Source organism: Humulus lupulus, chromosome 1 (assembly GCF_963169125.1).
Source record: "Humulus lupulus chromosome 1, drHumLupu1.1, whole genome shotgun sequence".
NCBI classification, from domain to species: domain Eukaryota; kingdom Viridiplantae; phylum Streptophyta; class Magnoliopsida; order Rosales; family Cannabaceae; genus Humulus; species Humulus lupulus.
This window is the reverse complement of record NC_084793.1, coordinates 274413062-274436559: the sequence shown is the minus strand read 5'-3', so window position 1 is coordinate 274436559 and position 23498 is coordinate 274413062. Positions and strand designations below refer to the sequence as shown.

At 41.9% G+C, this 23498-nt stretch overlaps 1 protein-coding gene across 1 annotated transcript; it reads left to right on the top strand.

The window, feature by feature from the left end:
- The first annotated feature begins 11931 nt into the window (after positions 1–11931).
- On the top strand, positions 11932–12696 carry LOC133777434 (uncharacterized). The gene has a single exon (XM_062217010.1). The coding sequence runs from the start codon at positions 11932–11934 to the stop codon at positions 12694–12696; it is 765 nt and encodes a 254-aa protein (XP_062072994.1).
- The last annotated feature ends 10802 nt before the right edge of the window (positions 12697–23498 follow it).

Genomic DNA, 23498 nt, shown 5'->3' with positions numbered 1-23498 from the left:
ATACATAGAAAATAACCAAAAAGAAAAAGAAGATGAAGAGAATGGAGAGGTTTTGAATTGTGTAGAAATTATGGTATAGTAACCTCTCTCAAAATGGACACCCTAAATCCCTTATTTATAGCCAAAAATGAGGTATTAAAATAATCAATTTAAATTAATTAAATTGATTAAATTAATTAAATTAATTATAATATGATAAATAGGGATAAATTATAGGGTGTAATAATTATGTTTTGGGGTAAAATGTGTATAAAGTGGGGTAAAAATGTGATATTTTTAGACATAGGGGACAATGGTGCTTTTGGACCATTTATGGGCTCAAGACAATTAGCTTTGTGGCTGTTGGGTCAGTGTGGGCGTGGGAATTGCTTTGCTTGGTGCTGTGCCAGGCGGCTTGGGAAGGAAATGTGATGCTGAAGAGTAGGTGGCGTTGGGAGAAGGCTGGGAGCAACTAGAATTGGTGGCTGCATGCATCATGTGCCATGAGATGCTGAACGTGGAGGTGCTGCTGGCTTGGTGGAGCTATTGGGCTTGGTGGAGCTGTTGGGCTTGGGCCCAAATGGCTGGGGAGAAAAATACCACATCTCAAGCTATTTTCTTTCAAATTTGCCACTTGTTTTCCTTTCTTTTCTTTACTTTTCAAAGCTAAAAAAATACAACTTACTTCCTACAAAATAAACATAAATTAAATCAAATTCAAATATTTTCAATTATAAAATAAATCAAGCTAATTCTTTGAAAATATTAATTATAACTTAATTTATATTTAACACTTAAGCTCAATAATATAACATTTTTTTACCACAAATTAAACTACAATATATTACAACAAAATAACTATAAAAACACACAAAAATATATAAAATCAAAAGAAGACTAATAAATTCAAAATTACTTAAAAACTTAATAAATCAATTAAAAACTCAAGAATTAAACAACAATTAGCACATAAAAAGTGGCAAAATAACTCTATTTTGTAGAGTTATCATGCCTTCCTCGACCAGAAAGCACATTTAGTCGAGCCGCCCGTGGTTTCCAAGCCAACGGCAGGAGAACCTCTTTTCCTTTACCTAGCTATCACGGAAGATGCGGCTAGCGCAGTACTGGTCTGGGAAGAAGACCAGTCTCAGAAGCCAGTCTATTACATTAGCAAGAGGCTTCTCGGAGTTGAATCCCGATACCAGTTGATGGATAAAATGGCCTTCTGCCTTATTATGGCCTCCCGAAAGCTCAGGCCGTATTTCCAGTCCTATTCAATCCACGCCATAACCGATCAACCTTTAAGGCAGGTTTTGTAGAAACTTGAGGCATTGGGGCGTCTGTTGAAATGAGCTATCGAGCTAAGCCAATTTGAGATACTATACGTGCCGCGAACTGCAGTGAAAAGCCAAGATCTGGCTGATTTTGTGACAGAATGCACGGGATACAGAGAAGAACCAGTGGAAGAACCGGTTCGAGCCTCGTGGAAAGTCTTTGTAGATGGCTCGTTTAACGAGAGTGGATCCGGAGCTAGAATCATCTTGATATCCCCGGAAGGGCATCGTTTCCACTCTGCACTGCGATTTGGATTCAAAGTATCCAACAACGAGGTCGAATACGAAGCTTTGTTGGCCGGGCTAAGGGTGGCCCAGGAGCTAAAGGCCAGCTCCGTCCAGTGCTACAGCGATTCCCAACTCGTGGTAAACCAAGTATCAGGAGAATACCAGGTGCGGGGAACCAAGATGGCCGCCTACCTGGCCAAAGTAAAGAAGGAGCTGCCTACATTTGAGCATAGCCTAATTGAGCAGATACCTCAGGAGCAGAATGCCAATGCTGATGTCCTGGCAAAGCTCGCCACCTCCAAGGAGGCCGAAACTTTGGGCCTGGTACTGGTAGAATTCTTGGAAAGACCAAGCATAGAGGAAGCCGGGGCGGAGGACGAGATGATCGACACCAGGCTGACCTAGATGACTCCCATAATCGAGTATCTCACAACAGGGAAGTTACCTGAGGAGCGAAACGATGCAAGGAGGGTACTTTACTAGGCTCCGAGGTATATAATGATAGACGGGACATTGTACCGGCGTGGCCTCTCTTTACCTCTTCTACGGTGTGTTCTTCTAGGTGAAGTAAGAACCATTTTGCAAGAGGTGCATGAAGGATTTTGTGGAGATCATGCTGGGGGCAAAACCTAGCCTTGAAGGTGTTGAGGCAAGGGTATTATTGGCTCACTCTATCGAAGGACTCGATCTCTTATGTCAAAAAGTGTGACAGGTGCCAACGGTTCACAACGGTCGGCCGAGCCCCTCTAGTCAAGCTAAATATGATCTCATCCCCATGGTCGTTCGCGGTTTGGGGGATTGATTTAGTTGGTGACGTTCCCACGGGAAAGGGAGGAGTTCGCTATGCTGTTGTGGCTATAGACTACTTCACAAAATGGGCATAAGCAGAAGCCCTGGTGACGATTACTTCAAAGAGGGTCCTTGACTTCGTGGTCAAGAGTATTGTCTGTCAATTCGGGCTACCAAAGAAGATCATGTAGGATAATGGAACACAGTTCGATAGCGATCTCTTCACCGAATTCTGCGAGAGACACGACATAATTAAAAGCTTCTCCTCCATGGCCTACCCCCAGGCTAATGGGCAGGTCGAGGCTGTGAACAGGACACTAAAAGTGAGCATTAAGAAGAAGTTGGATGAAGCCAAGGGATTTTGGCCCGAACAGCTCCCCCAGGTGCTGTGGGCATACCGGACCTCGCACCGAACTTCGACGGGTCACACTCCTTTCTCCCTGGCTTTTGGGAGTAAGGTCGTCCTTCCTATCGAAACAAAGATAGCCTCGCATAGAGTCTAGACATTTGATCCAGACCAAAACGACAAATTGCTCTACGCGTCCCTCGACCTAATTGACGAAAAACGAGAAGCTTCGCAGCTGCAGCTCGTGCATTATCAACAGAAGATCACTTGTTATTTCAACTCAAAGGTCAAGAAATGCAACTTCAGCGTAGGTGACCTGGTGCTCCGAAGAGTCTTCTTAGCCGGTAAGGACCCCAAGGACGGAGTATTGGGACCAAATTGGGAAGGACCCTATCAAATAATAGAGGTTGTGAAAGAAGGAACCTTTAAACTAGCTCGGCTTAATGGAGAAGCAGTCCCACGGACTTGGAACGCTGTACACCTGAAGAAATATTATCAGTAATACTTTTATAAGGCTTAGTTAAGAAAGCCACCTTGCTTTATTAAATAATGAGAAGTAGTTTCTTCATATCATGGTGTATCTTCATGAGCATAATGTTAGAAAAGCATGTTCCAAGTAACCACGAAAGGTTCTTTCCTGGTTACTTGGGGGGCATATATCCTGGATACAACCAGGTCCTAAAACTTAGAAGTTGATTCAAATTGGTTAATCGATGTTTTTCTTAAAAAGCAAGAGATATCAATAAAGAATTAACGCGAACTAAGTTTCTAAAATCAATGTCCTGGATACAACCAGGTCCTAAAACTTAGAAGTTGATTCAAATTGGTTAATCGATGTTTTTCTTAAAAATCATGACATATCAATAAAGAATTAACGCAAACTAAGTTTCTAAAATCAATGTCCTAGATACAACCAGGTCCTAAAACTTAGAAGTTTATTCAAATTGGTTAATCAATGTTTTTCTTAAAAAGCACGAGATATCAATAAAGAATTAATGCGAACTAAGTTTCTAAAATCAATGTCCTGGATACGACTAGGTCCCAGAACTTAGAAGTTGATTCAAATTGGTTAATCGATGTTTTTCTTAAAATGCACGAGATATCAATAAAAGAATTAACGTGAACTAAGTTTTTAAAAGTTAACCGTCCTGGATACAACTTGGTCCCGAAACTTAGAAGTTAGTTAATTAACTGAGTGCTTTGTGGTTTTAAAGAAAAAGTCAGTGAACTAACGCGAACTAAGTTTTTACCAAATGCGCTGAAAATGAATAACAATGATGATAAAAATAGATTAAAATGAAATTCGGGGAAACCAATTGTCTCGAGGAGAAAAAACTGGTAAAAGATTACAAATAAAAAAAAAAGGAAAGAACAAAAGTCCTAGGCCCCCCAGGCCGCTCCGATGAAGTCACCCCTTCGGTCTCCTAATCGCCTGCAGCGGAAGTCTCCCCAGTCTTAGAGGATGCCTCCTATTGAAGACGGGCCTTGAACTTCTCAAGGAAGGGCTCCCACACCTCCGGCGCCAGGAAGGAGAAATCCCCATCCATGTTGAAGGCCCATGTAACGATCCGAATTTGCTAATCGAGCTTAGGGGCCTTAATTAGTGTGCCTGGAGGGCAATAAGTGATTTAATATGCTAATATGTGGATTTATGTGTATATATGATAATGATGCATGTTTAGATGAGTTAAATGTGCATGTGGGCCCCATCTGTGTATTAGGGGCATAGGTGTGATAGATGTGATAAATGTTATATATATGTGATATGTCTGTGCAGCACGATCCGAGACAGTCCTGGGGAACTGTTAGCCAGGAAGTCACAACGGGGTTGAGAATCCGACTCGGGGCGAGTCGAGGGGTAATTTGGGTACTAAGTGTGTTATGGGATTATCGGGACATGAAAATAAATATTTAGAGATATATTTGAGGATAGAATGTCTAGGCGGGAGTATTGGGGAAATTTACCATTTTGCCCTCGGGGACGTTTTGGTACCCCGAGCCTTGAGGTGACCATATAGATATAAGTGGAATAAGACAAATCTTAGAATTAATCAGAACACTTAAGGAACCGACTCATTTTCTCTCTAAGCAAGTGGATGTTCTTTCTCTTTGGAGACTTAAGGAGAACTTGGAAAAATTGGCTAGAAACTAGAAGGATTCTAGCTGAGAAATCTTGGGGAGCTTGGAGCTTGAGGATTGAAGATCAACTTCTGGGATTGAATTCAGCAAAGGGTAAGCTTTAATTATAAGAATATGTTTAGAGTTTCAGCTAGTTGTTAGAGTATGCATGTTAGCAAGTTTGAATTGTTCATGAGTGATCTAGTTGAGTTTTGGGGTAAACTTTGATGGGTTTTGATGTTGATACTGAGCTGGAATGATGGTGTTAATTATCTAGGATTGTTAGCTTTGTTTTGGTGAGGATTGGCTTGAAGAAAACGCAGGAAGAAGGGTGAAAAATCTGGGTTTGGAGGTGAGGGCCGCAGCCCTAGGAGGGGCGCGCGGCGGCCCATGAGCGCGCGGCCATGGGAGGCCGAGAAGATTCAAGCGTGCCACGGCGCTTGGTGGGCACGCCGCGGCCCGTGTGGGTATCAGTGGGAAGCTAGCCGCGACGCTTGTGGGTAGGGCCGTGGCTCTTAGTGCCAATTTGTGTTTTTAAGGGTATTTAGGCTTGGGAACTCAGTGGGTAAGGCTCGGGATGGATTCTATCACCCGGATTGATAGAATTCAAGGTTCCGGAGGTTAGGGTTATGGCTCAGAGTTATTTATTGGAATAGAATTTGATAGATGGATATTGTTAATGTGTTGTGACTAGGGTTTCGGCAAGGCTCGCGTTAGAGGACTGTGCTCGGGGCATCGGTGCTCAGAAAGCTTGGAACTCAGGTAAGAACACCCTTGTTCCCATAGAGCTTGTGTGCAGGGCTGAGCCCAATGTGCTTGAATAGAATTGGTATACAGGGCTGAGCCCAATATGTTAGAACTGCATGGCGTAGCCCTTTAGCTAAATATGCTAGAATTCCGTATTTGTTTGTTTTGCTATGTATGTTAAGATGTGAATGATCGGCAAGAGTCGGGAATGGTGTAAACCGAGAACAGCGAAGGGCCGGGAACGGCGTTAGGCACGTTGAGTGCAAGGCCGAGAACGACAAGGGGTTGGGAGCAGCATTGAGCACGTGGAGTGCGAGTTGCTAGGGCGAGTCCCTAAAAGGATACCTGGGATATCCTCACGGCGTGGTCCGCGAACCCAGGGCTTGGTAAATGCTTGGGACGGCTAGGCCGTATGTGTTTAGCACATTGGTGGCCTATTTATATGCTTGATATATGTTTTGCATATGTTATTTGTTTGTGGATTTTCTTGCTGGGCTTCGGCTCACAGATGCTCTGTGGTGCAAGTAAAGGTAAAGAGAAGGTCAACCAACCATGAGTACAACAGGCGTGAGGCGGCGTGTACATGTTTGGCCAGCCTGGCTGCCATGGCCAGAGAGTTTTGGGAGATGCTTGTAAACCTAGATTTTGTCGTTTAGTCGACTTGGTTCAGTTTATATGTTGTAAATATTTCTAAACTGTATTTTGGGATCCCAAGTGTAAAACTTTTATAATTTTCTATGGAAATTGCTATTCCTAAAGTTTTTCCTTTGTTTATGGCTTAATTACACTGTTTGACCTAAAACCTCGATTAGCGAGCTAAAAGCACGTTTTTAAACTCACTTAGTAATGGCTCTAAGGTAGTAGGGCGTTACAGCCCAGCAATGATAAAGCATGTCCTCCATGGAGGAGCTGGAAGATGCCCTCTCTGCCACAAGGGCGGCCTTGGCTTCCTCAAGCTCGACCTTCGCTGCAGCCAAGGTGACCTGTGTAGCCTTGGCCTCCAGTTGCTCAGCTCGGAACGCCTCTAGATCGACCTTCGCAGCGACCAAGGCAACCTGCGCGGCCTTTTCACTTTCCTTGACAGCCATCAGGGCAGCCTTGGCCTCTCGCTCTTGCTGTTGTGTAGACGCGAGAGCGGCCAGAGCAGTTTGGAACTCGCCCTTGATCTCATCAAACCTGGCCCTGGACCGAGCTATGCTGCGATGTAGAGCCAAAGCCGCCTACAAAGACAAAGATAATAAGGCATGTGCTATAGAGAAAGCAAATAAAGTTAGCTAAGTTAACTAAGTAAACTTACCGTGAGGGTCATCCCCAATGAAGACTCCATAATGTTCTCGGGGCTCCCCGTCTCGATCTCTCGCAAGTCCCTTGGGGTGGCATTGTAGTAATGATCCACCGTATAGCTCACAGTCTCGTAAACCATCCCTCAGAAGGCCTCAGGGATTTTATCCAAGGCCTGAGTGTTAACCAGGATGCGCACGGTGGGAGTGGGAGCTGGCGGGACCCCAGATGGTGCCTCTAGTTCCCGAGTAGGGATCGGAGGTCGCGGGGGAGGCAGGGGCATGTTCTCTGTGGCAGCAGGGACCTGGCCCCTCCCCTTAGCAGAAGACTTGGAGGTGGTCCCGGGAGGAGGAGTCTTCTTGGTCATCCGTAGTTTCTAGACCAATGGCCCGGAGGGAGGATTTTCCCCCTGGAAGATGGACCGTAGGATTTTGTCTCCGGGCTGTGCCATCTCTTCGCCTGAAACAAAAATAAGGGAGCGTTAGTACACATGTAAGAATACTTAGATCGCAAGAAAAGTCTAAGGGTGTATTGAAAAGGTCCTACCCTCCGAGCTAGAAGAGGAATCTATTGCCACGACCTCCGGCCGCGGAGCTTCTATGGGGGAGCCTAAGTTTATAACTTCGCGAATGAGAGGGGGCTCTGGGTCTGGATCTGCCTTAGGACTGGACTCCTCAACATACTGCCTAAGCCCCAGAGTGACTACACCCTCCAGAAGGGAGGGCCATGACCTAAGGTTAGTCCCATACTCCTCAAAAAAGGCCGACCTAAAAGCCAGGGAGGTGTCTACTACTACAGTGCCCCTAGGGCGGCCCAAGTCATGGCGCAACACTAGTTGATCAACGCACTAAAGAAGAGTTATGTTAAGGTCTGGGTCATCTTGATGACAATGTACTAGCTGGCTTAGGTTAAACCTAGCAAGTCGTAGGTCTGCAGCAGCCTTGTCTAAGTCCCTAAACAAGTATGGGTTACCTTGGCCGGAGGGGCCAGCTGCTGCCCCGGACTGGGTCTGATCAACGTCGAGCCCCTGGGCGATCTCAAAAGCCCGCTTCCGATGCATGAGCGGCACCTCGTCTTCCTATTCCTGCTCATCATTGTCCGCAGCACCCCCCTCGGGGATGGGCACCAACTCGCGAGCTACTAGGATAGCCCGCGAACTCCTCAAGGCCAGGGTCTGGCCACGCCAGCATTGTCTCATCAGATACGAGCTGGCGGTAGTCTTTTTCACTTGGTGGGAGCCTCACCAAGGTCTCATAGTGACCGCCGAGGGTCATCGATTTGGCCGTCCTCGCAAAAATGGCTGCACGATGGTATTCAAGTCGATACACATGAAAAGAAATAAAGAAAACGTGGAAATTTTGTGAGCTGAGGATAGAAGAAACTTACGAGGACGGTTGAAGTAGTGGTGATCGCAGTTGTAAAACCCCGTCGACATAAAGAAATGGTCCTTGAAGTCGTTGGGGTGATTGGGCAGCTCGATGACTGCAGGAGAATTGGGAAAACGGGTCAGGTAGTAGAACCCGTCGCCTCGTCCCTGTTGATCCGGGCTGGCTTTGAGGCAGAAGAAATAAAGGATGTCCGCTGGTGTAGGGACCTCCCACTCAAGCTTCAGGAAGAGATACCTCAGCCCCGCTAGCAGACGGTAGGAGTTAGGGGGCAGTTGGAAGGGAGCCAGCCTCACGTAATTCAGAAAATCCGCGAAGTACTGGTCCAAAGGTATGAAGGCCCCGGCCTTGAGGTGTTCGTCGCTCCAGGCCGCGAACTCCTCATCGAGGGGCGTGCAACTCCTCTCGCCCACGAGGGGAGGTTGGGCAACAAGAGCGCCTGTCCCAAATTCGATGTTGTGGGACAACAGGATCTTGTTGACCCTCCCTTGGGTCGTAATCTTTGAGGCTATCCTCTCTGCCTCGAAGAAGGCATCAGGTCCCACCTCGATCTCTTTCTCCACTGTGGGACCGAAGTGGGGGATTTGAGATTCCGCGACTATCTCTTTCCCCTTGCTAGCCTGTTGGGATGATGAACTGGCAATGCTCTTTTTAGGTATGTTCTTCCTGGGCCCCATTTGGTCGCTTAACGAACAAAGATGAAGAAAGTTTAAATATGCGACCTAAAAATAGAGAAGGGAATCTAGCGCGAGAAGTGATTTTCGTACACGGGCTGAGGTAATCTCACCTCGCGGTGCGTGAGGCCCCGCGATGCCATGATCACGCGCCCGTGTTTCCAACGGATCCCCGATTGCTCGGGATCTTTGTGTCAGGAGGGTCAGGATAATGCTTGCCTTGGAGGGAAAGTTTCAAAAAGCAAAATCGCCTAGGAATGGTGACCCCCAAGCTACCCGATTTTGCACCCTAGAAACCTATTGCCTTCCCCTCTCTAAACAGGCATTCCATAAAGCTACCCAGAAAAGTTACCCAGAAATTATCTTGTCCTATACATCAAGTTCCTAGATATGTTCTCATATAATCGATATACCTAGGATCAAAACCTATGCACCAAAACTCAGCCAAAAACAACCTACAGTGTGCGACTAAGAAATAGGCTTACCTAACAGAAAAACATAAAGATCAAAGCATGCAACAAGCAGAGGACTTACAGTGTATTTTCCGTATGGAAGCCGTAAAAAGCGTAGGAATCGGAGTCTTAGTGGAGTCTTTAAAGCCGGACTGGTGCAGAAACTCTTATGGCGAGAGCATAGGGATCTTTGGGATGATAACCGAAAGGAGAGAAGATGAGGAGAAAATTTCAAATAAAGGGTGGCTAATGCGAAAGGTGGCCAACCTTATATATACATAAGAGGTAAAAAAAACGAAGACCGTTCGATCGCATTAATGCGAGATACGAGGGTCATAACTCGAGAGGCGAAACGATGATCGAAGATAGGCTATGCCATTTAATGCAATTCTCGAAAGTTGGATAGTCGCCAACCACAGTGCTCCACGTGTCCGATACATGCGCAGTGGATGGGACATGGAGAGTCGAAAAGGAAACTTTAAAGCCCTCGCTGTGAAGGTCCTAGATGACGTCAGGGATCACGAGCAAGGGCTTGGGGGGAAAATGTACGCCCTAAATATCTGCGAGCTCTCGGTGAGCTGGAAAAGAGCCTAGTTCGATCCGCCACGTGTAAATCGTCCACACGGAGCTGTTATTACGGGTTTCCACCTGTCCAGCCCGAGCTGATTAGAGAGTTAGCAGTTCACTTGAAGGCAGGGGGTCAGCGGTATGGATATCACGAGCTAGCGCTACATCAAGCTCGTGATGCGGCATAGGTCTGAGACCCGAACCCTTGTAAAGACAACCACGCAATGTAAACGTGCATATATCATACATCACGTGTCTATTCCATTCCTAAATTCTCGGGCATGCAGTATAAACGTGCGTATTCAGACATCCCACGACTGGTTTGGGCCAAGCGGCCCATTATCCCTCCTTACCTATTGATTAGACTTCACTTCACTGCCAGGTTTTAGGAATTAATCATCAGTCTCACAGAGATGACGTGAAGGGTAAAGAGGTCACGAGATGACCCCCTTTGCCAACCCAGGTATCCTCTCCCTATAAATACCAAGACCCTGGGCATTGCAAGTGGTTGGACATATTTTTGGTAAAGAAACACTCTGTAAGAAATAGTCAAGAGATATCAATAATATCGACTGGTGGACTAGAGGGATTTTAAGCTTCGAACCACCTAAAAAGAAAGGACTGATCACCTTCCCATGTTATTAATTTCCCAAGTCTAGAATTAAATTATTTTCATATTACGGTTCATTAATTAGCACTAATCCATCCTATTTATTCGTATAATTATCTGTTGGCAAAGAACTGCGTCAACAACTAGTAACCCAGATCTAGTTCACATGTATTCATAATACTAGTGGACCGTACTAGCAGTAATTAATCTAAAGATTCCACAACTTTATTTTACTACAAACTATTTAAGTCCATTATCTTAATCTCGGTCCTCCCATATCAATATGAGATTGACACCACATAGATGAACTTGGAAATTTTCTGATATTTACGTAATATTATTAACAATAATATAGTACATGAGCATATACATAATAATTCAATTCATTTCATTAAAATCATTGTCAACTACAATCGCTTCAAGGACACAATTCCCAACACAATGAACATTCCAAGAGCCCACAAAAAAGGAAGGTCTCATAAGAAGCTTACCTAAACCCACAACTTACTGAATTTGACAACCCCGAAGCTTGCAAGGACAAAGCCGAAAGTGAAGAGAAGAACAAAAGCATGTAACGAAATGGAGATCAACAATCCGAGGTACCTGTTGAGCTATCACTCCCTCTCAAGAAGCATGTATTCTACCCGGGATCAGATGGACAGAGGTCGTCCATTAATCAACCAAGAAGCCACCCAAAGAAGGAAAGAGGTTCACCTACAACAGCTGGGACTGGAGAGAGGAAGAGAGGCAGACCTTCGAAGACTCGAGATAAAATTGGTGTCATGCCTCAAAGCCAAAAAGAAAGGCATCGTCTTCCTATTCAAACAAAATAAAAAGTAGATGGGAAAATAGTCTATTTGATGTTAAACTTGACTCAACAACCACTTCATTGTGGTTCACAAACAATCAATGATTCCCTCAACATGAGTTATTCAATAAGTCGAAGAAGGAAAGAGTGTTTGTGAAGGGCTCAATTTAGACAATGTAAGGAACAATAAGGAGAAACATCAAGTTTTTTCTTTAGGGTTGTGGAGAGTTGCCCAAAAATGTCTCCAAGTGGGGCATGAGGATACTACATTTGAACTATCGTGGAGTCGGAAACGTTGTGGCCATTCGTTGACTAAGGGAGCTTACTCGCATTTCCCAGCCCAAATTATTGATCATTTCATAAATAATATTGGTTCCTAATAAGTTTAAACAACTAATGCACAGGCTTCACTACGTGGATTTTACCTACATCCCTCTTATTTTATTTTCAGGGGGATTTGGTTTAAGCTGGAAACAAGGAGTAAAATGCACGATTGAAGAGGAGGGTAAAAACCTCATTACAGGGATAATCTCCTCAGAACCCCGGGGAGAACATTGGTCAACTTATTTTGTTTATGGGCCGCTAGCACATAACAAATTTTTTTTTTTGGAAGATGACTGGGGACAGACCCTTATCTGCATTAACTCCGGGGGTATTGATAGGTAGTCTAAATGGGAAACGTCATGACTATGAAAGCTTAAATTACACCAACCAAAGTAACTCCTCACATTATTCATTTGATCTGAGAATAATGGTGGACATGTCAGGTATGATTGACTTAGGTTGTAAAGGACTCAAATATAGCAACCATAAAAAAATGCTGCAATCACATGGAGTTCCAAACATGAAGAGAGTAAGGCTCGATAGGGCATTGGCTTTTGTGGACTGTCATCTGAAATTCCCAAATGCAATCACTAAGAATATGCAACCGATAGTTTTAGATCATCGTCTAATTTTACTAGACACCACTGAAGGAACAAACAATCAAGTAAAACAGTTTAAATACGAGTACATGTGGGTGAGGGATCCGAGGTGTTTTTGGGTAGTCAAAAGTGCTTGGAGTGGTCGACTTCATCATAATCCCATGATTAACTTCAACCAAAAGCAAAAGAAAGCAAGGTCTCGCCTAGCTAAATGGAACAGGACCCATTTCCGTGATGTTAAAAAACAAATTGAAGAAGCACAATTATGCTTAGAGGAGATTGAGAATTCAGAACCTACCAATGTATTATGCATTGAAGCAGCTAAACCAGAATTGAATGAATCCTTACATAGGGAGGAATTTTTATGGAAACAAAAGTCCAGAGTTCCTTGGCTTAAGGAGGGAGACAAGTGCACAAAATTATTCATGGCATCCATAGTAAACAGAAGACGATGAAATTACATACAATTCATGATGAATGAAGTAGGGGAGTGGATTGAGAATCTATAATGCCCCGAAATCCCTAATGCGGTTTAATGGCTGGATTAGTAGGCCGGGAGGGCCATAACTGTTTAATTATGCCATTAAATGATAATATGCATGTTTATGTAAATTATATTATAATATGATGTTATATGCATGCATGTGGGTCCACATTTGATTATGATGATATTTTGGTAATTTGGCCTGTTGAAGGCATATTTGTATATTTGGGTGCATATTGTGATTTGTGAATGAGATCCCATTATTATGGAGATATATTCGAGATATTCGGCATGAGACGGTCTTATATTATGAATTAGCGGTTTTGTCATAACAGGGGTCTTTTATTGGGATATTGAGTAATGAGAATGTTATTTGATGATAAATTGGGAGTTATTAAGATCAGGAGGAAATTCTGGAAGTTTTGACTATAATACCCCCGGGAGTGTTTTTGGGACCCCGAGCACTAGGTTTTATTTGAGGTTACTTAAGCTTGAAGTAGCTTGTCAGATAGAACCGTATGTTAGAAATCCCTTTCTCTCTTCCTGTTAGTTCGTTTTACCGTTCGAGGCATTTTCGAAGAAATCTCAAGTTCTAGGAGTCGGAATCAGGCGAGGATCGAGGCATAGCGATCCTAGGAAATTTTAGAAGCTTCTTGATCGAAGGATTTGACGAGAAACAACCTAATCAAAGGTAATCTAAGTTTTAAGTTTTGAGTTTTTAGAGTTTCTAAGCTTCGAATTGGATTTTGTGAATCGTTGAGTTTTTGGTTCGTTTGAGCCTCGGGATTCGATGGTTTTGGATCATTGGGAAGCTTGGGAACTTTGATTTTTGGATTTGGAAGTGTTTAGGTATGTTTTTGGAGTGTTTGGGATGATGGAAACCGAGTTTGAGGATGGTTCTGGGTTGGGGGCCACGACCTTATTCTTGCGCGCCGCGGCCCTAGCTTGAAGAAGCTGGTGGAGCGATTTGGCCTTGCTGGGAACCGCGGCCCTGGGTGTAGTGCGTCGCGACCATTGCTCCTGGAGTGGCTGGGGGTCGTGGCTCAAAGTGTTAGGGCCGCAGCCCTTGGTTGGTTTTGAGCCAGTTTGAGTGTTTTGACCTCGGGAACTTAGTTTTAGGCCTCAGATTGTTCCTACTACCTGGATTAGCAGGGATTGATGTCCCAGAGGCTAGATCTTGGTTTGGGAACCCTTGTTGTTCATTTTATTGATGGTGTCCCATATTTGGTTATGACTAGGTGACCGCAAAGGAATTAAAAGGTCGATTGTTCTCAGGAATCGTTCTTATTATATTTCTCGCTCGAACCGGAGGTAAGAAAACTGCACCCTATGTATATGACATGCATGATTGTTGTTGAGGCATGTTGGTTGATAAATGTGGACATTGATTACATATTAAATGCTAGTGGATGTTGTTTACTTGTGTATGGCACTGACTAGTCAGGGACGGTACTGGTCGCGTATCACTGACCTACGAGTCAGAAATGGCATAGCGTCCTGAACGCAGGGCCGAATGAAGATTAGATCTAATCGATATCAGCGTTGAATTACTCTAAGGCATTAATGCTGGACCGACCCTAAGGTTAATGAAACTTATAAGCGCTTGACTAGTCTAAGACTAGTTACTCAGAGCCAGGGCCAAAGACCTAGGTGACTGCTTGTCACATGGTTAGGAAACAGAGTTCCATGGTTATGACTCTATGGTCATGAGGCAGGTTATGTTGGTGACTAGTCATCATGCACCTAACCTGTTTAAGCTAGTGAAAGGATCACTTATCTTTAAAGCTCGGTGACCCTATCGTCACATGGCTATTGGGAATTGAACCCACCTTAGTGACTTTTGCGACTGTCACTCGTCTGTTTGGACTGAAAGTCCTGAATGATTATTATGATCATTGTTGATATTATATCATGCTATATTGTGTTTTCTTCCTGGGCCTTGGCTCATGGGTGCTATGTGGTGCAGGTAAAGGGAAAGAAAAGCTCACCCAGCCTTGAGTGGAGAGCTGAGGTGGTGATATGTACATACGCAGTCGCTTGACCACCACGGCCAAGGAGTTCTCAGAGGAACTAGGGGGTTTACCCTATTTTTGCCGCTTAGGTCGGCGGGTTGTAAATTTGAAACAGTAATGACCATTTTGAGTTGTAAATAACTTGTAAAAGTTTTTATGAACTCATGAACAGTTTTATGTATTAAATAAAATATATCATTTCCTTTTGATTGGTTTTCCACCTTAGCCTGTTAATAACACTTAGAACCACGTTTTTAACCAAAGGACTCGGGTAGCGAGTCGAATTTCCGGTTCACCGTAACTGTTCTGGGGTAACCAGGGCGTTACAGAATCCTTTAGAAATTGGCAAGATTTTCCTCAATAGATTTATGGAAATCTTCAAAAAAGACCTAAGTCGAGCTCCTTCTCTGGTTCAAGAACTTCTCCAACCGATTATGGAAGATGTAGAAGTGTCCAAACTAAACGAGATCCCAACCTTGGAGAAGATTACAACCTCTCTGAAAGAAATGGGCAGAGACAAAGCGCCTGGATCAGATGGCATACTAGTCTCCTTCTTTGTCCATCACTGGGATGTGGTTAGCCATGACCTATTTGAGCTAATCATACACTTCTTCAAGTTAGGAGAATTAACTTACTTCATAAATGACACCAATATGGTTCTCATCACAAAGATGGACTACCCCTCATCGGTCAATGATTACAGGCCAATAACACTTTGTAATGTGGTCTACAAATGTATCTCCAAGATCATAGCTACTCAGCTGAGACCACTTCTCAAAGACCTCATCTCACTAGCTCAAGCTACATTTGTTCAAGGAAGATTCAACACAATGATGGCATGGGAAATTCTCCATTCTATGGGGAAGAAAAAGGGACAAAAAGGATTCATGATGATAAAACCGAATATGGAAAAAGCCTATGAAAAAATGGATTGGGACTTCATTTTGGAAGTTCTGAAAGGGCGGGGACTTAAGCCACCCTTCAAAGATTGGATCAAACATTGTATCTTTGTTTCATACATGAAATTTCTCCTTAATGGAGTAGTCACGGGAAGATTCAAGCCAGAATGTGGGCTGAGGCAGGGTGATCTGCTGTCTCCCCCTCTTTTCTTCTTGGCAGTAGAGATCCTATCTAGAATAATAATATTGAAGGAGAACACATGGGTGATTAAAAGGTTCAAATTAACTAAAGAGGGGTTTGTTATTAGTCACTTGATGTTTGCAGACGACATTATCTTATTTGGCAGGACAACAAAGAAAGAGGCTAAGGCATTCCTAGACTTCATATCCACATATTGCGCCTGGTCGGGTCAAGCAGTTAATTACGATAAGTTGGCGGTGTTCTTCTCAAAAGGAGTTACACGGGCCAAATCCATGAAGATCTCAGAACTTCTAACAATGAAGAGAATGAAGAAATATGATGTGTACTTAGTGTTGGGGGAGAGTGGGATTACACCACCACAATAACTAGAATCTGCAAAAAATTATGATTGACAGAGACCAAAGAAAGATTAAGAAAGATGATGCAAAGCCCAGTGTTGGAACACAATTCTTCAACTTTGATGATGCTTCAAAACCCTTGTTGAATCCACCACCTTGAACTTCTTCTTCTTCAATGGAAAACACAACCAAAGGCTTATACATGATTTGTATCGCCATCCTAATTTTCTATTTCCTAGCCCACCATAGATGCTTGAGGATTTTTCTAAGAGGAAATGAGAATTGGGATTGAACAAGTCTTAAACTCACAAAGTCAAGCACTCTCTTTATATATTTCTCGAAGAAAACTAGATATTCTTTAAAGCTAGAGAAAGATTTGAGAGAGTGATCAAGTCTTCCAAAACTCTACGAGGACACTTTAATAGTGCAGGCACCGTCATTAGGTCTAACCAAAAAGATTATAGCTAAAAAAACTCATCATTTGGAGCTTATAACACATGTTCATACGAACACGTCAGGCGACGCGTCGACTTCCAAGGGATGCGTCGTCTAATCGCTTGCTAGGGCTTTTAAGCCCTTTTGCATCCAGGCGATACAACACCTCTTAAGAAAAGACACATAGCCTCCCCTTTTGACTTTTGACCCATCTGACAAGCCTAAAATTGCTCCAAATGCAACCAAAATTTTTGGGGATCCATAGATACCTCCATGTATTACTTTAGACCAAAAAATACAATTTTTAAGTGCATGCAATTGAAACTCAAATTTCACATCTACACTGTGAAATTCACTCAGTGTTTTACACCTATCTTGTATAACAACAATTATCATTTGTATTTAACCAATCATAACATTCTCCCACTTGGTTAAATACAAGCCTCAACCTATAACTCAAATAGTTTTGGTGCCTAAAGTAAAGTGTCTTTCGAATTGAACTTTACCTTAGTGAAAATTCCACAGTCCTATCGAAATCATTGGTAGCTTAAAAGCTTGAACCAAATATTCTTTATAATAAAACTGGTGATACCTCACATGCCTCCACTAGATCTTTTGTTTTCCCACTTTCTCTCTTAGCACTCATATGGCCGTGTGCTCATCCCTTTATGAACTTTTCAGGGAGAAACTCCAACTCCCATGAGAGGCGGCACCACCTCTAAGTTCACATAGGTGATGTTCTTACAAAATATTTGCTACCTTTATAGATCCTTTTTGCAATCAATTAAACCTCATTAAAATCCCTAGGCTTAACCCTTTCTCGGTAGCAACCAACACTAAAAAATCTTAGATGGAACTCACAATAAGTTTTAGTGTTGCAACCATTCACTTATCGATGACTTGTTCTTACCAATTGAATTATTTCCCTTGATTAACAAGTTTTAAGGTTGGTTGCCATCATTGGTGAACATTTTATTCTAGGAGTTTCAGTCTCATCCCTTTTGAAGTGGAACTTACTAACCTCTTCACAAGAGATTTTGTAAAGATCCGCTAAGTTATCACTTGTCTTAACATATGAGATCGATATGATTTCATCTTGAATCAATTGTCTCACATATTCATGTCTTAGACAAATATGTCTAGACTTTCCACTATACACACTATTATATGCTCTAGCAAGAGCAGATTGGCTATCACAATGTATTGAAATTATTGATATCATACCATGGTAAAAGGGATATCAAACATGAGATCCCTAAGCCACTCAACCTCTTTGTCATTTTCCACTAGAGCTATAAAATCCACTTCCATGGTTGAGTGTGATATACAACTTTGCTTCTTGAATCCCTATGAGATTGTACCTCCTCCGAGAGTAAATACCCAACCAGTGGTGGAGAGATTATCTCCCACTCCCGATATCCAACTAGCGTCGGAATATCCTTCAAGTATCCTTGGAAAATTTGTATAGTGAAGGCTATATTCTTTGGTACTTTTGAGGTAACCAAGAATCCTCTCAATAGTCTTCCAATGCTTGATACTTAGATTGCTAGTAACCCTACTAAGTTTACTAACCGCATATGCAATATTCACTCTTGTGCAATGAGCGGCGTACATTAGACTTCCTATTGCACTTGCATATTACAAATGAGCCACCGGTCTTCCCTCATTATTTTCAGTAACACCCTGGTTAGCCAAGACTGTTACACTGTATATTTTAAATAGTGCTAAACTCGCTAAACGAGTCATTTGGCCATAAACGTGTAACTAAATGTGATTAACGGTCCAGGGTTAAAAATTTCGGTTAAAAGGAATGAATACTTCATTAAAACGTTAAGTTGTGCATGGGATCCCATAATAAATGTTTACAAGTGGTTTACAGTTCCAAAAGGATAATTACACCTCAAAAGTTACAACCCACCAACCTAAGTTGCAAAAATAGGGTTTAACCCTAGTTCCTCTGAGAAACCTTGGCCGTGGTGGTCAAGCGGCCGCATATGTACATGTCGCCACCTAAGATCTCCAATTCATGGCTGGTCCAACTTTCCTTTCCCCTTACCTGCACCACATAGCACCCGTGATCCAAGGCCCAACAAAAAAATAAACATGCTCATAAGCAGTTAATATCTCATAACAAAATCATAATAAGCATGCCCAACAGTAATAACCCTACTCATGTATACATGTCATTCATATAAATGGCTACAGTGTCATATGGGGCCAGTTGCCCTAAATAAAATGATTAACTAAATCATATCGAGGTTTGCTGCCTAAGTTACATGATTAATAAATCACATTGGGGATTAGCGCCCTAGGATGTGGGACAAATAAGTCACCCCGGGGCCCATTGCCATATCCTTTGTATAACCAGCGTTGGAGTTGTCCCAGCGTACATGGCGCTTAATTTTCCACAACCATTTCGGTCGGACAAGTGTAGAATGCACTCCTGATTAGATCTAACCATGTCGACCAGCGCTCAGCGCTATTGTTGTCCTTGACTAATAAGGCAAGCCTTTTCCAATTATACAATGCTAACAAGCAGTCATCATATAACAATTATCCATAAACAGAGCATTCAGCATGCTTAATCAATCATTCACCAGCATAATCATAATCATGCACATTTACAGGGGCCCACACCCAATCAAGATTATATTCAACATTCGGGCCAAGCTTTAATCATGTATATCACGTATTGGGTGCAGTTTTCTTACCTCAGATCCGAGTGTAAGGTAAAATAAGAACGACCCTCGAGCACAATCCTGCTCCTGAGCCCCTAGCAGTAACCTAGTCATAACCAAATATAGAATCTCGTCAATAACAAGCAAATAAAGGCTTCCAGACCAAATCCTAACCTCCGGGACCTCGAATTCTACTAAACCGGGTAGTAGAATTGATCTCGAGCCTTTAGGTTTAAATTCCTATCATTAAAACCTAAAGTGGCCAAAGCTGCCCAGGCGGGCCGCGACTTGACCGTAAGGGTCGCGGCGCGCCTCCCAGATAGAAAGCCCCTCTGTTTGGAACCAGGACACGGGTCGCGACTTACCCACTCAACCTCGATAATGTACTAAGTTACCACATTATTCCTAGGCTCACCCTGAGCCTAATATTAGACCCCGTTATGACTAAACCACTAACTTGCTTCCTAGGATCGCCTCGTGCCGAGTATCTCAAACATATCAACATAATAATGTGGTCTCACACATATATCACATATATGGACACATATACTACTATGCCCTCAATGGGCCAAAATTACTAAAATGTCATTCTAATAAGAACCGGGCCACCTGCATGCCAATTCAGTCATATTATAATATAACTCACATAATCATGCATATAATCACATAATAATAATACAATAAACCAATCATTGCCCTCATGACCCTCTAATCAAGGCACTAAGTCACATTAGGGAATTTGGGACGTTGCATATTAAAACTTCATGTTTGAATCGAATGGCATATTTGTCTCTTTGATTTTGAGATGATTAAATTTGTCAAGCATTTTCTCGCATAATCAGTTTGACTCAATACACAGTCCCCACTATTCCTTCTGACTCTGATACCTAGAATGGTATCCACCTCTCCAAGGTCTTTCATTTTGAAGTTTGAAGAAAGAAACATCTTCGTTTCCATTAATCCTCTCATGTCATTACTCAAAATCAACATATCATCTACATATAGACACACTAATATGACATAGTCATCATAAGTCTCAGAGTATAAGAACTTGTCCGCATTGTTGTGTCTAAATCCATTTTAAAGTATGACTTTATCAAACTTCTCATGTCATTGTTTTGGAGATTATTTCAAAATATATAATGATTTAACAAGTCTACACACTTTATGTTCATTTCCTTAAAGAACAAAACCCTCTTGTTGTTCCATATAGACCTATTCCTCAAGATCCCCATTTAGAAATGTCATTTTCACATCCAATTGGTGAACATAAAGGTTATATATAGATGATAAGGAAAATAACAATCTAATAGAAGTAGTTCTTGCTACCGGTGCATAAGTGTCAAAGTAATCTATTCCATCCTTTTGTTTGAATCATTTGACTACTAATCTAGCCTTAAAGGTTTGTATAGTGCCATCGGTATAGTATTTCTTTCTAAATACCCATTTTCACCCAATTGGTTTAGAACCCTTTGGAAGGTCAACCAATTCCCTAGTGTGGTTTGACATAATTGAATCCATTTCATCATTAATTGCCTCATTCCAAAAATCAGAGTCCCTTGAGGATATTGCTTCTTTGAAAGTTTTGGGATCATCCTCTATTTGAAGTAATATTGGATATTGCCAAGTGACTTCCCCATTATCACATTCAACAAGGTGTAGTGTCTCTATTTGAGAACACTTCTCACTTGATCCCAAATATTATAGAATTTGCCTCCTTCTAGGAAATTGAGGTTGCTTACCAATCATTTTAGGAGTCTCCTCTTGAGGCTCTCTAATTTGAGTTGGTTCTATTAACTTGTTGTCATCACATGAAATGTTCTCAAAGAACTCAACCTCTCTTGATTCAGTTATCACATTAGACTCCAAGTCTAATAATCTATAAGCTTTGCTATTTTGGGCATAACCCACAAATGCACATCTTATAGCCTTTGGACCCAACTTGGTCCTTTTGGGACAGGTGTTCTTGCAATAAGCAAGATACCCCCACACTTTAAGATAACCAATGTTTGGTTTATTTCTTTTCCATAACTCATATGGAGAGATATTGTTTTTCTTCATGGGAATATTATTCAAAATATGACAAGCAGATAGCAAGGCTTCACCCCACAGAGTAAAACTCAATTTAGAATGTAATAACATAGCATTAATCATCTCAAGAAATGTTTTTTTTTCCTGCTATACCATTTTGTTGTGGAGTATAAGGGGTTGTACATTCATCTATTATTTCATGCTTTTCACAAAACAAGTTGAAATCATTTGAAAAATATTCACCACCCCTATCACTTCTAAGCACTTTAATTTTCCTTTCCAATTGATTTTCAACTTCCGTTTTATAAGTTTTAAACACATTAAATGCTTCTTCTTTATTCTTAAGCAAATAAACATATGTGAACCTAGAACAATCATCTATAAAAGTAATAAAATATCTACTTCTTCCTTTAATCAATATTCTATTTAGTTCACATAAGTCACTATGTATCAAATCTAACAACTTAGAGTTTCTTTCAACACTTGGAAAATGTTTCTTTACCATCTTAGATTTAACACATAATTTACATTTATCATGCTCAACATTATCACAATCAATCAATCCACATTTAATTGCTCTTTTAATTGTGCTAAATTCTATATGTTCAAGTTTAACATGCCACAAATTAGTAGAATTTGAGTCAAGCATATAACAAGAAGAAGATGAAACTTTATTGTTTGAATTATCATTGGAAGTAAAAAGTTTGAACATGCCATCACAAGCATCTCCCTTTCCCACAAATACATTTCCTTTGGACAAAGTAAGCTTGTCAGAATCTATCACAACCTTGATTCCCAGTTTGCCAAGAAAAATACCACTCACTAGGTTTCTACACATTTTCGGTGCACTAAAAACATTAATGAGTAGAACCGTCTTGTAGGATGTGAAGAACAAATCAATAGTCCCCTTGCCTTCAACCTTGGACCTTTTCTCATTACCCATTTGTATCTCATGCCCTTCCTTTGAATATTCAAAGGTCTTAAAAAGAGATCTGTCATAGATAACATGAATGGTGGCACAAATATCATACCACCACCCATTCACCTCTCCATGGATGGTATTGTAATGTCCTAAATTCCCTAATATGACTTAGTGCCTGGATTAAGGGGCCAGGAGGGCCATAATTGATTTAATATGTGATTATGTGATTATAGGCATGATTATGTGAGTTATATTACTATATGATGATAATTGCATGCATGTGGGCCTACTTCTTATAAGAATGATATTTTCGTAATTTTGGCCCGTTGAGGGCATATTTGTATATTTATGTGCATGTATGTGATATATGGGTGAGACCACATTGTTATGTGGATATGTTTAAGCTATTCGGCATGAGACGATCCTAGGAAGCAAGTTAGCGGTTTAGTCATAACGGGGTTCATTACCAGACTCGGGGTGAGCCTAGGGGTAAATTGGTGTTTAGTACATTACCAGGAATGAGTGGGTAATGGGATATGATTTAATAATTATTTGAGGATATTGGGAGTAACGGAATTGAAGGGCGTTAATGATGATTAACAGGATAGGTGGGAAATGACAATTATACCCTTAGGTGGCTTTGAGGTTTTAAATGGCCCTAGGGGAAATTTGGTCATTTTGACCATGGGATATGTTCAACCAAAGGAAGGCTGTGGAATTAACTAAGGCAAAACAGAGTTTTGCTCTCTCTCTCTCTCTCTATTACTTTTCTCTCTCTCTCTCTCTCTCTCTCTCCTTCTCGGGTTGGAATTTTGAAGCTAAGCTAGGGAATTCAAGCTTGAGGATTAAGGCTTGGAGTTTAGGGTTGTGTTACAACAATTGAAAGGGATTTAATTCGTAATTGAGGTAAGGTTATCGACTGGAAATCTCTGGTTTTACTCTGTTTTTAAGGTGGTTTGTAAGTTGAGAGTTTGATTGTGTAATTGGGTGTTTGTTGGTGTTTTAAGTGTTATAGAGCTTGGGTTTTGCTGTTAAACTAGTGATAATGTTGTGGTGATGTTTGATTTTAATATTGGGATTGTTTGGTTGAAGATTTGGCTGAGTTAAAATTGAAGAAAATGCAGGGGAGCTAGGTTCGCGGGGTCAAGTCACGACCGAGTTTATTCAAGTCGCGACTTGAATGAACCCCAGAGCCTTCCCTGGGCTCTGTCTGGCAGGCGCGCCCCAACCCTCAGGAGCAAGTTGCGGCCCGCCCC